Source organism: Ochotona curzoniae, unplaced genomic scaffold, assembly GCF_017591425.1.
Source record: "Ochotona curzoniae isolate NIBS_2020 unplaced genomic scaffold, NIBS_Ocur_1.0 scaffold_274, whole genome shotgun sequence".
In the NCBI taxonomy this organism is placed as follows: Eukaryota; Metazoa; Chordata; class Mammalia; order Lagomorpha; family Ochotonidae; genus Ochotona; species Ochotona curzoniae.
In genome coordinates this window covers 6,581,759-6,596,473 of record NW_024467101.1, presented here as the reverse complement: position 1 = coordinate 6,596,473, position 14,715 = coordinate 6,581,759, and the positions used below count along the sequence as shown (strand labels likewise).

Genomic DNA, 14,715 nt, shown 5'->3' with positions numbered 1-14,715 from the left:
TGCATGTGTGGATTAGAGATCTTCTATCCACTACTTCACTCCCCAAAAGGCCACAACTTTTGCAGCTGGGTCAATCAGAAGTTGGAAGCCAGATTCTTCTTCCAGATCTCCCAAATGAATGTAGAGACCCAAGAACTTGGGCCATCTTCTGCTGTTCTCCCAGGTGAGAGCTGGATTGGAAGTCATGCAGCAGGGACTCAAATCAACACCCATATGGGATGCTGGCATATGGATGGTGGCTTTCTTTACTTGCTGTGCCACACCACCCTGCTCCAGTGTGCCATCCTTTAAAAATAAGTTTCATTTGTTTTTTTTTGAAAGGCAGGGTTGCTGAGAGAAGGAGACAGATAAAGACAGAGAGAGCGAGAGAGAGAGATACCATTCATTTATATGTTCACTTTCCAAATGGCTGCACTAGCCAGGACTGAAATCAGAAGCCTGGAGCTCCATTTGGATCTGTCACGTGGTGTGCGGGAGTCTAAGCACTTGTGCTGTCTTCCACAGTCTTCCTACGTGTGTTAGCAGGGAACTGGATCAAAAGTGGAGCAGTGGGAACTGGGAGATCCATAATGCAGGTGATGGCTCAACCCACTGATTGTGTCACAACGCCAGTCCCTGATGAGCTCTTTGCAGGGGAGTGTCTGTTCTTTTCCCTTTCTCTCTAAGTTGGAAAGGCCTCAAAGTCATGTTATTTGGTGAGACACAGGGCAAGGAAATGATCCCCTCCCGTCTCAGTTTCTTCCTTTCTTACTCTGTGGGTTGACAGTGCCCCTCCCTGTGAGCCACAGATTGTGCAGGATGGAGTTCAGAATGTGGGAGGATGGGTGGTTGGGTGGCCAGCCATGCACAATGATTGAGATTATGATGTTGCTATTGGTCTCCCCCACACATCCCTGACACCCCAACATCTACCCCCAAGAATGTCCTGCTGGGATACCAAGAACTTGGCAGATTTCGCAGAAAAGTCTTCCACCCATTTTACACAGGGAGAAATCAGCTACACAGAGGGAGGTCCTGGGCCTGATCCAAGGGCAGGTGGCAGGTGACCCCAAGTAGTAGTAGGGTTTTTGCACCCGGCTGCGTCTGCATGGAGCTACTCGCTCGTTGCTTCAGGTGCCGCCCCAAGGCAGGTTGGACTGAGGAGGGTGTGTGTGTGTGTGGTGGCAGTGAGGAGACAGGTGCCCGCTGCAGGAGCACAGAGGGGCCTTTGTAACCAGGAGGGCACCACCTCCTGGCGGCCCCTCCCCGTTCGTGGGACAACCCCTTTACCTGCCGGTCTCCTTGCCTGTGGCTCCTTATTTTGCGCTGATACCCGGCAGTGCAGCAAGCAGCAGTGGGTCCCACCGCACAACTGCCCAGCTGCCCTGAAGACGACGTCTTGGGTCCCCTCCTCCGGGGCTGATCATTAACCCAGAGGCCGTATAAGGAGCAAACGGATCCCGGGGAGGGCGGCCGAGAGGGACCCGCAGTCACCGCCGCCATGGACATTAGCACTTCGATCCCCCTGACCACCGCGGCGCCCCCAGAGCCCTACGAGCGCATCCGCAATGCCGCCGACATCTCCGTCATCGTCATCTACTTCTTAGTGGTGATGGCTGTAGGGCTGTGGGTACGTGAGGGTCCGGGACGCCGCGGGCGGCGGGGCAGGCGAGGTGAAGGGGGCCAAGGGCCCACCTGGTGCGTAGAGAGAAGAGCCGCTGGCGGCGGGTGTCACACAGAGCTTGCAGGGGAGCTGCGTTTGGGGAGCGGAAAAGAATCTCCAGGGCTCCGTGGCACCGAAGCTCCGGGGCTCCGTGGCACCGAAGTTTGAGAAAAGTACCAAGGGGAATGTGCCAGGAAGCCCAAGGAGGCTACTGGCAGAGAAGGGTGGCTGGGCAAGTGACGGTGTGCAATTCCCCCAGGAACGACTCCTAGACCCGGGAGAAGAACGCCAAGGGTGTGACCACTATCCTGTGTCTTCACCATCCAGCTTCTGCAGAGAGTAACTGCAGAATGGGTACCCTGCTGCAGGTGCACAGGAGCCGCTTACGCCCACGGGGAAGTTGCCAACCCTTGCAGTCAGTCTCAAGGACCGGGGGGAATTAGGGATGGAAAGGGGTTGGAGCAGGAGGAGGGGGAAGAGCGGCGAAAAAGAGGGAAGTGCGGCTGTCTTCTCTTTGTCATTGCGGACGCACCAAACCAGAGAAACTTGTTCTCAGAAGCCTGGAACTTGGAAAGTGCACTGGTGACAGACTCTGGCACACCCAGCGACTAGGAGAGGAGGTGTTTTAGAAGTGTACACATATTGCAACCATTTTCAAGGGACAGGAGGCCAGGGCAGGCTGTCAGTAGGTAGTTGTGTTGGCTTCTTTTGACTTGTAGGGGAGAAGGGCGGCATTTAACCATTCCGGGGACAAACAGCTGTTTCAACTGCTTACACTTTTTCTATTTTTTTTTCTTTTAAAGAAAAACTTGACCCTAGATGTGAAATGGGCTCTGCATGGCTGCCCTCTCTCAGTACTCTCAGCTTTTCGGACCTCGTGCAAAGTGTCCAGCTAGCAGCCAGGAGACTCAAAGATAGTAGCGGCTTCCACGGGCTTCAAGCCGTGCAACCGTGGATAAGTTTTCTCTACCCAACTCCCTCCCAAACCCCCGTTTATTCAAGGGTAAAACAGGGACTTTCTTATCTGGCTGTGTGGTTCTCCCAAGGCAGTCAGTCGTGAAGAAGTGCAGAGATGAATCCGATGGCATTCCTGGTAGCAGTTTTCTTTTCTTTCTTCTTTTTTTAAACGACACTTACACTTTGGAAGTATCTGAATCAGCATCCTTTGTCCTGTTAAATGCAACTTCATGAGCCAGCTAGCGTTTGTCCACTTTGTTTAATCTTCACTCATTCATCAGTGCCTCTGGACTCTGATTGCTTAGTGGCTGAATTCCTTCCAGTTATCCTTTTTGTTGTTGAGATGTCAAGGTGGCTTGACTGAGAGATGGCTGTTCTGTGTCCTGCTAGACTCTGAGCTGCACAGACGGAGCGGTCAAAGCCCCACTGCACTTCTTCAGTTTACAGACGGCACCTGCAGTCACTAGCCTCGTCTCTGACAGCATTATTCCTTTCTCCCAGCTCTTCCTCAGTCAGTCATATGAGGGTTTAAAAAAAAAATGAGCAGAAAAATGCAATGAAAGGGGCAGTTCATTTTAGTACAAGTGAAGTTTGAGATCTGGTTTTCTCTTAATGTGCATTTTCCAGCGAACTTGTGAAAGACTCCATTTGTGTGTAGATGTCAAAATATTTTCCACCAAAATAAAATTATCTTTTTTTTTTAAAAAAGATGTATTTATTTTACTTGCAAGTCAGAGTTACAGAGAGAGACAGGGAGAGATAGAGAGGAAGAGCTTCCCTCTACTGGTTCAGTCCCCAAATGGCTGCAATACCCGGAACTGGTCCAGTCGGAAGCTGGGAGCTTCTTTTGGATCTCCCACATAGGTGCAGGGGCCCAAGACCTTGGACCATCTTCTGCTGTATTCCCAGATTATTAGTAGGAAAGTCGAGCAGCTGGGACTTAATCTGTTACCTATAGGGGATGCCAACACCGCAGGCTACGCCATTCCAACCCGTAAAATCATCTTTTAATTCAGTTTTAAATGAATTTTTGGAAGTATCTCTATATTGGGCACTTTTTACTTCTTCAATACTTATTTCCATTTTTTTTTTTTTTTGGCATAGCCCCATTTATTTCTTAAAAGATTTTTCGATCTTATTTCAAAGTCTCACTCAGGCGGAAAGAGGGGAGTGGAAGTCTTGCTTTGGCAACAAATATACTAAAATTGGAACAAAAGGGGAGTGGAGCTAGAACTTGAACTCAAGTACTGTGATGTGGGAGGTGGGTGTCCTAACTGGTAGCTTAACCACTGTGCCAGAACCCCTACCCTTGAATGGCAAGTTGCTAGGTACCTGAAATGCCTTCATTAAAGGTTAATTCCTTTGACTGACCCAGTGAGGTTGTGAAAATGCAAATACTTCTGACAGAGCCAATTCACCCTCAGAGTCAAGTGCAAAGAGATCAATAATATAGAGAGGGAGGAGGGCAGAGGCGGTGTTCCTGCTGTATACTGGGCTTGGGCCTGCGCTGGACCAGGAGGCCCAGAGAACTGCTGAAGGACCCGTGAGAAGGACTAGGCATTACGTACTGAAGATGGTTGTATGCCTCCTATTCCTTCTCCTGAATCTTCTGTGACTCCCTCCCTACTGCCTTTATTGTGAAGCCTTTATGAATGAGGGCTGCCTTTAAAACGTTCATGGAAAATTCACATTTTTAAATTTCATAAGTTCCTGTACCCATGGAAAATTCACATTATGAATTTCCTAAGTTCTTGCACCCGATATACTTTCCTTTCATAATTTTTTTAAGTAAACTTTTTTTTTTTTAAAGATTTATTTTTATTATTTTTTCATTGGAAAGGCGGATATACAGAGAGGAGAGACAGAGAGGAAGATCTTCCGTCCGATGATTCACTCCCCAAGTGAGCGCAACGGGCCGATACTATGCCGATCCGAAGCCAGGAGCCTCTTGCGGGTCTCCCACGCGGGTGCAGGGTCCCAAAGCTTTGGGCTGTCCTCGACTGCTTTCCTGGGCCACAGGCAGGGAGCTGGAAGGGAAGCGGGGCTGCCGGGATTAGAACCGGCGCCCATATGGGATCCCGGGCGTGCAAGGCGAGGACCTTTAACCACTGCGCCACCGCGCCGGGCCCGTAACCTTTTTTTTTTTTTAAGCCTGGTATTGGACAGCCTGATCTCTGACCCGTTTCTCACCGCTCTGCCCTCCACATGCTTCATCCAAGTTCATGGTAATACTGTTCGGCCATGCCTTCTCCACGCTATCCACAGTTGCACCTTCAGATCCTGATATGTTCCTATGGTTGGAAGCCTCCTTCTCTTTTCTCTGACTACTAAGTAACCCCCTGCCCTTTGTCTTTGAGCTTCTACTGTCTCTGAGGAGCCTGTGCTTTTCTGTATCCCCACACTAGGAGTTCCAGACAGAAAAGGGATGATTCCAGCAAGCTCCTGTCCGCATCTTCAGAGAGGAAAGATGTGAACTGAGTTTCAGCGTCTGATCTTTTATGTCACATTTAGCATGAGTTTAATAAGAGTGGGGATTGTCCTGCCCACTGGCTGTAGAAAGCCCATGAAATCATTTGGTCTGGTCCTGCCAAGGCAACCACAGGCAGGACTCAAAATCCAGTGTGTGAGTTTGTCTAAGGCAGGCTGATTTTTAAGTTGATCATTTTGTATGGTAGGCAAATAATGCTATAAATATCCAAATGGGTCTGGGTTAAAAAAAAGTTTTTTTTTTTTAATCTCTGGTTTATAATCTAAGAAGAAGAAAATTAACTGCTATAAATGGTTTCATTTTGAGGTAGGAAACTCAAAATTGAAACTTTTTTTTTTGTATTTTTTAAAAAGACTTATTTTATTTTTATTTGAAAGACAACTGATAGAGAGGAGAGACACACAGAGAAATATCCCTCCCCAAATGGCTGCAATGGCCAGAGGTGAGCTGATCTGAAGCCAGGAGCTAGGAGCTTCTTCTGGGGCCCGTGGACTTGAACCATCCTCTGCTACTTTCCCAGGCCCATGAGTGAGGAGTTGGATTGGAAGTAGAGCAGTGAGGACATGAACCCAGTGACCATCTCAGCCCCACAGGTGGAGGTGTAGCCTATTACACCATGGCAACACCCCTACATATATATATATATATATATACATATATATAAATATTTGTAAGGCAGAGTGACAGGGAGAAACAGAGAGAGAGTTAGAGCTAGAGGTAGAGACAGAATTATATAGATTGTCCATCTTTTGCTTCACTTCCCAAATGGCCCCAGCAGCCATGGCTGAACCAATTGAAACTAGGATCCCAGAACTCCATCTGGGTCTCCTATATGAGTGGCAGGGATTCAGGTTTTGGTTGTCTGCTACCTTCCCAGATGCATTGACAGGAAGTTGGATCAGAAGTGAAGTAGCTAGGAGTCAGACTGGCACTCTGATATAATATGTGAGCATCCTGAGTGCTGGCTTAACTCATTGTGCTGCAACACCCACCTCAACAGACATTTGTTGAGTGCTTCATTTAGCATGTGTTAAGAGCCCTGCAGATGGAGGAACCCTTGTGTCTGTCTCTATCTCCATCTCCATTTCTATCTCTGTCATCTCTAATCTCTATTTTTATTTCCATCATCTCCATCTTTATTTGTCTTAGTGCTTGCTCTCTGGTCTTCCTGGGAATCATCAAAATACACAGAAGTCATTATAACTCAATGCCAAATTATATTTTGTTATGAGACACAAGCACCATGGAGTAGAAGCCAGGATAGGAGGGGTCAGCTTAGCCCTTCTCCTCACTATATTTTCATCCAACCACATTTAATGGGATTTTGTATTTGTGACAGTGAGAATCCACTAATGAACAAGATGGGAATGGATGGTAGTTCTCAAACAGATTTTGTGATTGTGCAGGAAGAATGTCTTGTATTCTTGAATCAGTTTTCATTTCTTTGATGTGCATGTGTGTTGGGGAGGACAAGAGTGGGAGGAAGGGGCTAACAGCTTTATTGCAAATAAAATCTATGGAAAATGTGAATCATCTTTCCCCAAAACTTTTGGAAATTCTTTCATATAATGCACAATATCATTTGGTACATTTTAGAAACATGATATTTCACGAGGCAGCTCCAAATGCTTGCAGGAAAGGCAAAAGTAATTCTATTTCTTCCTGTGTAGTGGCAAAGCAAACAGATTGAGGTGGAGTGATTTGCTCAAAGCCCTACTGTGGGCCATCTGTAGGAGCTGACACTAGGGCACACCATTTAAAGCTTCTGAGCCTCAGGGTCCTGGTCTGTTGAAGGTAGGTCCCTTCCTCCTTGATTGGATATGCTGAGGCTCCAGAGCAAGGAGGAAATGTCGGTGTTGCAGAAAGTGGAGTGGGTGGAAGAGAGTGGTGACAGCCTTGAGGCTGACGAGGTCACGCTCCTGGTTTTCTATGACATCTCTGACCCTTTCATCCACAGGCTATGCTTTCCACCAATCGTGGGACTGTTGGAGGCTTCTTCCTGGCGGGTCGAAGTATGGTGTGGTGGCCGGTAAGTTTTTTCTGAAATACGATTTGCTTAGCTTCCATAGGCCCTTTCAGAAGCCACATTTCCTTGGTTTTGCATGATAGTGATTCCTCTTTCTAGCTGTTTTTGTCTTTCCTAACTCTAGAGTTGACTCAATGCCTGATATGTGATCTGTAGGAGGCTCTTGATAAATTCTTACGGAACGGATGGAGGGGGAGCCTGCTACTGTTTCCTGTTAAGACTTTCCTCTGAAAGATTTTGTGTCTTGTATACTTATGAGGTATCTTTCCATGACTCTGGTACAGGGCAGGAATTTATTCCAGTCCAGATTTCTCTTTCACATGGATGGGAGAAAAAGTAGGAGGTTCCTTATATCATATCAGCAAAGAGCTCTTGTTGGTTGGTCAATTCAGGCCAATGGCCATTTTGACCCAGAGTTCTGGGTCAAACTAAGAAGTGGCCAGGAAATTAATACCAAGAGGAGTGGTTTGGTAAATAGGTGGTAAAGATCAAGAGGTTCTGGAAGAATGCTCTGACTCTGAAAAGTTAGGCACAAAGAGGAAACTAGTTCATGCTTAGGCCGGAGGAGTGAAGGCAGGCACAGTTAGAGGGGGAGAATCAGGGTGCTCCCAGGCTGAAACCATGAGAGGAGTGTGCTTACACAGACAGCCACACAGGGAGGCCCCTGGAAGCTGGAGTTACGCTCTAGACAGGTCACACCAATGCAGAGGAGTAACATGAAACCATCAAGCTGTGTTTATGTAATTGTGGGCTGGTTGGTGGCACAGTATTAATTCCCTTTTTCTTTACTTTTTAAAAAGAATTATTTATTTGTTTTTATCAGAAAGGCAGATTTACAAAGAGAAGGAAAGACAGAGAGAAAGATGTTCACTCCCCAAGTGACCCCAATGGCTGGAGCTGAGCCAATCTGAAGCCAAGAGCCAGAAGCTTTCTCTGGGTCTCCCGGAAGCTTTGGGCTGTCTTCGACTGCTTTTTCAGGCCATAAGCAGGGAACTGGAAAGAAAGTGGAGTAGCTGGGATACTAACTGGTGCCTATATGGGATCCTAGCTAATGCAAGGCAAGGACTTTGGTCACTAGGCTGTCGTGCCAGGCCCTGATTTCCTTTTTCTATGGCACCTTTACCTCACAGCCACTGATGTGCAGGGATGAGAGAGATGTGAGGGCAGGAAGGCTATGAAGCTCCATGGGAATTTGTACTCCACGGCTAAGTATAATAGAAATTACTCAGAGAAGTGGAGCCTCAGGTACACAGACAGAAGGAGGACTCTTATTTGGGAGTGAGTTTGGCCATACCTGCCAGGGCCCTGAGCAGGGCTGGCTGCCTGGGAACAGCAGGTACAACAAGGCTGAGCCAACCCTTTGTCAGCCCCCTTTAAAGTTAGCATTTATGGCAGGGAGTGGGAACTGCACAAGGACCCCAAATGATTTCATTCACCTCTCTGAATCTTTGGAATGTGAAGCAGTAGGATCCTAGATTTTAAATGTTCTCCTGGATTTAAGAATCTAAGATTCTGTATCAGAGAGATGGGACCAGGCAGAGGTCATACTCTAGTGAGGGCTTTGGAAATAGAATGGCTGTGTGTCTCTCAACAGCCAGAGTTCGTTTGCTTCCAATAGGACACTCGTCATAAAGCAGCATGTTTTCTGGGTTATTCCCAAGATGGCTGTCAGGGCCAGTCTAAAGCTAGCAGCTGGGAACGCCACCTGGATCTCCAGCATGGGTGTCAGGGGCCCAAATACTTGGACAATCTTCACTGCTTTCCGATGTGCATTAGCAGGAACTAAATCAGACATTAGCTGAGACCTGTATCAAAAATGGAACAACTGAGATTCGAACCAGCGCTCATGAGATGATAGCATCACGGGCTGTGACTGAACCTCCTGCACAATAACATTAGTGCCTCCCAAGGAGTTTTGTGATACCCCTTGGTATCACAGTGGTATAGGGCAAGGGTTGACAATTATTTTTTTTCTATAAAGAATCAAATAGTTAATATTTTTGGCAGTGCCAAAACATGTCCAGAAAATACAGAACTAGGTGAGTGTGGCTTTGTTCAATAAAACTGTATTTACAAAGACAAATAAAGCACTACGTTTCTTGTTTTGAGGACACATTCATAATCTCACAACAGTGCCCGGTACACAGTAAATATCCATGTTATCATTATTTTTTTACAATAGGATTTTTTAAAAGAACAAACATTGATTCATAAGTATTTGAAAGGTAGCAAGAAGGAGAAAGAGAGAGATCACTTCCCAAATGCTGGGTCAGGTGAAAGTCAGGAGCTGGGAATTCAATCCAGGTCTCCCATGTGTATGGCAGGGATCCACATACTTGACCCATCATCCACCCCCTTCCTGGGTATGCATTAACAGGCATGGAGCCAGGGCTTGAACCCTTGATATGGGATATGGGCATCTCAAAGGGCATCACAACCCCTGTCCTTCAACTGGAACCATCTGAAAACAACTGTTGTCTCACTTGACCTGGTCATTTCCTCAGTGTTCCTGCCGGGTAGGCACACTGCAGATGATGATTAACCCCAAGGGTCGCCCAAGTTCACAGGAGATAAGACCGATCCAGGACTCTGCTCATCTGGTCATTCAAGTCTCATTGTCCTAAGTATGAGAATTGATGAGGCCAATAGGTGTGGTTTAAAGAGTCCTCTGGAAAATCAAATTCCTTCCTGTTGTGCTTGACCATGGCCACTGCTGGAAGCTTTCCCTAGAGAAAAGAGGACAGCACCTCAAAACATTTAAAACCCTCTTGAGTAAAACATATCTGACTTGATCTTGAAGTCTCTAAAACGTAATGGTTAGATCAAAGTCCAACCATTTATGATGACACCAAAGGGGCAAAGGGTGTCTCGGGAAGATCCTGTAGGACTAAGATAGAGGAGGACACTCACTGGTCAGAGAGGAAGAGGAGGGTACCAGACAAATGGGCCCATCTGTGGAGGAAGGCATATGGGAGGAAGCGAGAAGAAGGGACAACTGCTTAGCTCTTCATAGGCCTGCGAGAAGTAGTCCTACTTTCCTACTGCACGGAACTGCCTCTGTCCCTTTTTGTGTTTATGCTTGTGATAAAAGCAAATTGTTTTCTTTTTAAAAAAATATTATTTACACGCACACACTCACTCTGAGGTCTCATGTCTGCAAGAATTGGGCCAGGCTGAAGCCAAGAAGTGCTTGGAATTCAACTCGACGTGGGTGATGAAGAGGGCCCCAACCGTTTGAGCCATTACCTGGGTTGCTCATGAGCAGGAAGTTGGAATTGGGAGTATGGCTGGGCCTTGAACCCAGGTAACCCCATTATGGGTTTCCCAAGTGGTGTCTTAAGTACTTTGCCAAATACTTGCCTCCCATCTAGTTTCCTTTTATTTTTATTTATTTATTTTTTAATACTTGCACATGTTATGGGGTATAGTGTGACATTTCAGTACATAAGGGTGCCATGTAATCAATGCTATGTAAATCAGAATCAATGGTATTTCTGTCCCCTCAAACATTCATCGCTTTTTTTGCATTAAGGACATTAACAGTCCTCTCTATTAACTCTTCTGAAATATACAATAAATTGTTGCCAATTACTCCACTGTGCTAAGGGATTTTAGAAGGCATTCCTCTCACCCAGCTGCACCTCTGCAAGTGCTAGAAGTCCATCTTTTTAAAAAATTATTTCTGATTATATTTACATAGTTGAGAAGGATGCATGTCCATGTGGACCACTGATTAGGGTGGAAAGCGTTCAGAGGATTAGGGCAAAGTGGATGAGGCCATCGTTTCCAAGTTTCTTCCAAGATTCTTCCAGTGTCTGGGGTGGGGGTGGGGGGGGAAGGGGAGAAGCTGCATCCAGCATCGTAACCACATCAGCACTCAGGGATGGGGGACAGCCGATAGCCACCCGATGTCATCCCAGGGTCCCTGATGTGGAACATGATCCAAGGGTTCTAGTTCAAGTGATTTCGATAGTTCTGAAATGCTGTTGATTTTGTTGCTCCAAGGATGAGGAAATTCTGAGATCCTTTGGCTGACATAGTCCACCTTAGAGTCTGTCTTTGCCCAGATATTTGCTGCCAAAACTTGGCTGGGGTAGTTGTCCAATTTGTTCTGTCTTCCTTCCTATACTATGGTACCAGATGCCTTCTGCAGGCCCCAATGGACTACTATATTCTCCATGTACATCTGGCATGCCATCCACGGTTGGGCCATGAACCCAGGTAACACCATTATGGGTTTCCCAAGTGGTGTTTTAACTATTTTGCCAAATACTTATCTCCCAGTTACTTTTAAAAATCTGATTTCCCTTTCTCTTTCTACAAAACACTCAAACCAAGGGCTTGCACTGTAAGCAAACACTTGACAGAAATGAGAGGACTTCAGAAAGTTCATAGACAAGTGCAAGCAAAAAGTAAATTTACTTTTGGTGCAAGGCAATTTCGAAATCCTCACATAGGTTATTTTTCCATAATACACATTTCCTACGAACATTTAGAAAAGGAAACTGAATTCAAGAAAAAGAAGCAAGAGTAAGGACATAGCTCCATGTCCTCATGGTAGACCAGTTTGGTATTTCCGGATTGCATTTTGCTCTCTTGTGTGAGTTGCACAATGTAGACAGTGATGGGAATTGAGGAGTCTAGGAGGCTGCTTTTTAAAATTTTTTCAGACTCATGATAGTGAAATTAGAAAAGGAGCACTGGCTTCAGAGCCCTCAATTTTAGTCCGCACTGTACCCATAGGTAAAGTTTAATGTGAGCATGCTTCCTCACAATCTTAGGCCATTTGGTATTTTTACAGTTTGGGTCACGGTTTTGAAAAAAAAAAAAAAACAAACCTGTATGTTCCATTAATAAGCATCTCCTGTTCAGTGGAAGCTTATTATGCAAGTTCCCACCTTGTTCTCTGAACACACTGTTTCTTGTCTTCTCTCCCTCTGCTTCTTTTTCCTCTTTCTTTTCTTCTTCCCCCATAATCTCTTCCTTTTCCTCTCCTCTCTTCTCTCACTCCCCATATTGTTCTTGTCTTCCATCCCTCCACCTGTTCTGTGTCAGTTTCTGCTCATGAACTTCTATTCGTGCGTAACCACTCGGCCCCCCCTCCTATTCCAGGTGTTTCCAGGCATCAGCTCACCAGTGTGTGAGCCAGGTTCCTCTCACCTCCCTAGTACATAAGCTCCTGGCTTCTTCTTTCCCACTGGTTGCCTCTCTAAGGTTTCCTAAAAGTGAATGGTAATCAATCTTTCCAGTTGGCTGAAGTCAGAAGACAGCTGAGGTTCTGGGCTAACATGAAGTCTTTGGATAGTCTTCATAGTAGAGATCTCACCGGACTGCCCTGGTCTGCCACTGAGTCAGCTGCAGCTTAAGGTTTCTTTTTTGGGCTAACTCTGTGTTGCGATTTGGCTTAGGATGGAAGCAAAGAGCATGAACTCAGAGACGGCTTCACCCATTTCTGGCTTGGGTAGAACTGGTGATGAGTTACCCTCTCAGTTTCCTCAAACACAAAATAGAAATCACAAAACCTACCTTTTAGAGGTGATTTGAGGGTCAAATTAGTTATTGCATGTAAATTCTTTAGAATGATATGCAGTTACTATTACCCAAGAATTGGCTATCATCATCATCATTATTGTAACTCATCTGGGTGTCTTCTCTCCACTCCAACTTGTGGCTTCAATCATTCATCCACTCAATCCTTGATCTATTTACACCTTGCTAGTTTTTCATTCCCTAACTACATGTTGATTACCTATCATGTGCCAGATTTGTCTGTGTTAGGTATTGACAGATATCTGTGTCACTCATGTTTTTATAGAATACATGAAGGTCTTTCAAAATGTTCATAGAAAATGCATATTATGAAAAAATGATGCATGGTTTTAAATTTTTTTGCACTGAAGTAAATTTAGCTTTTAATTCTATTTCCATAAACTTATTTTTCTTAAAAAAACATTTATTTTCTTGAAAGCTGTTTATAGAGCAAGAGAGAGGGAGAGAGAAACAGAGCAATCATTCATCTGCTGGTATACTCCCCAGATGGCCATGATGGCCAGTACTGGGCCAGCTCAAAGCCAGGAGTGTCATCCGAGTCTCCCATGTGATTGACAGGGGCTCTAGCATTTGGATCATCTTCAACTGCCTTTTTCTAGGTCATTAGCAGGTAACTGAATTGGAAGCGGATCAGCCAGGACACAAACCAGCATCCATATGAGATGCTGGCATCTTATGCAGCAACTTTATGCCGCAATCTCTGTGAACTTCCTAAAGTACTCTCACGTATAAAATTATGAATAGTGGTTTAGAGTGCTCTAAAGGAAGCATAGTTGAGTCAAAGGAGTGGTGTGTGGGAAAGAGAGGGTTCTTCCCTAACCTACACTGAAGCTGAGACTCCTTTCTGAGATGGAAAGACTCGAAGGCATTGATCAAATGCAGATTAGAGGATGAGCAATCAAACCAAGGAAAATGAGACAGGCAAAGGCCATGAGGTTGGAAGGATCTTATGGGCCCTTGAGGTCCTGAAAAGGGGTCCACACAAGGGAGAGATAGTGAGTTAGGTCAGAACTTGTGTGTGAGTCCCCCTGAGTTGTTAATGGTTCCAGGACGGACTTATTTGCATGGTGGGGGGCAGGGTAGATTGGTTGTCAGCCTCCCTGAGCTCTAAATACCAACAGAAGACCTTCCTTGCTTTTTTTGTGCCACAAAACTAATGGGAAAACACCTGGCTTTGGCTACGGTTTTTCGTACTTCCTGTCCCTCTGGTTCTTTGGGCAAGGAGAGATATTAGTGAAACTAATGAGTGAAAGATGATCATTGTCGGTGGGGATATGAACTGACGCAGAGTAAATAGAGATTATGACTCTAGAGCAAAGCCCATGTCTAAATATTTACCAGAGTTTCAGGAAAGAGATGTTCTGAATATGAGACCCCACCTTTTTTCTGTTTCAATCCAGGAAGTGTGGTTCTCTGAGAAAGGGCAAGGGTCAAAGGCTAAACCTTTCTAAAGCTGTGAAAAGGAGAGCTTATTGAAGGACTAGCGATGCTAATTAAGATGAAAGATCAGCTCCAGAGAAGGCTGGGGAGGAATCTGAGATAAAACGTGATGCAGAGCAGCACCTGCTGTTTCTGAGTTTGCAGGGAAGAGGGAAGACTCTCTCATCCCGCGGTGCCCTTCAGAGACTTCAGAAGGAGAAGGAAGTTAGTGAGGGTGCTGTGGTCTCTTCCCAAAACTTGTGGGGTTTTAGGCAAATAGCTTTGTGTCTCTGATCCCTAATTTTCTCACCTGTAAAACAAAGATGCATTTTGCTAATCCAAAAATACAAGATGCTCCAAAATTTGAAACATTTTTAAGGTTTATGTATTTATTTTTAAATTTATTTAAAAAGCAGAGAGAGAGAGAGAGAGAGAGAGAGAGAGAGAGAGAGATTGTATATCTATTGGATCATTCCCCAAATGCCTGAGACAGCAAGGGCTGGGCTAGATGGAAGCTAGGAGCCAGGATTCCCAGCTGAGTCTCCCAAGTGGGTGGCAGGAATCCAAGCAGTTAGAGCTGTCATTTGCTGCCTTCTAGGTGCTACTGTAGTAGACTGAATGGGACAAGAAGGT

The 14,715-nt window shown here is 45.6% G+C and overlaps 1 protein-coding gene across 2 annotated transcripts in view; it reads left to right on the top strand.

Annotated features, from left to right (window-relative positions):
- The first annotated feature begins 1,480 nt into the window (after positions 1 to 1,480).
- The window catches only part of SLC5A1 (solute carrier family 5 member 1), a 53,936-nt gene continuing 40,701 nt past the window's right edge, over positions 1,481 to 14,715 (top strand). For both annotated transcript variants that reach the window (XM_041003713.1, XM_041003714.1), the window contains exons 1-2: positions 1,481 to 1,609; positions 7,045 to 7,116. In XM_041003713.1, coding sequence (XP_040859647.1) covers positions 1,481 to 1,609; positions 7,045 to 7,116 — 201 coding nt within the window. The remainder of the gene's footprint in view (positions 1,610 to 7,044; positions 7,117 to 14,715) is intronic.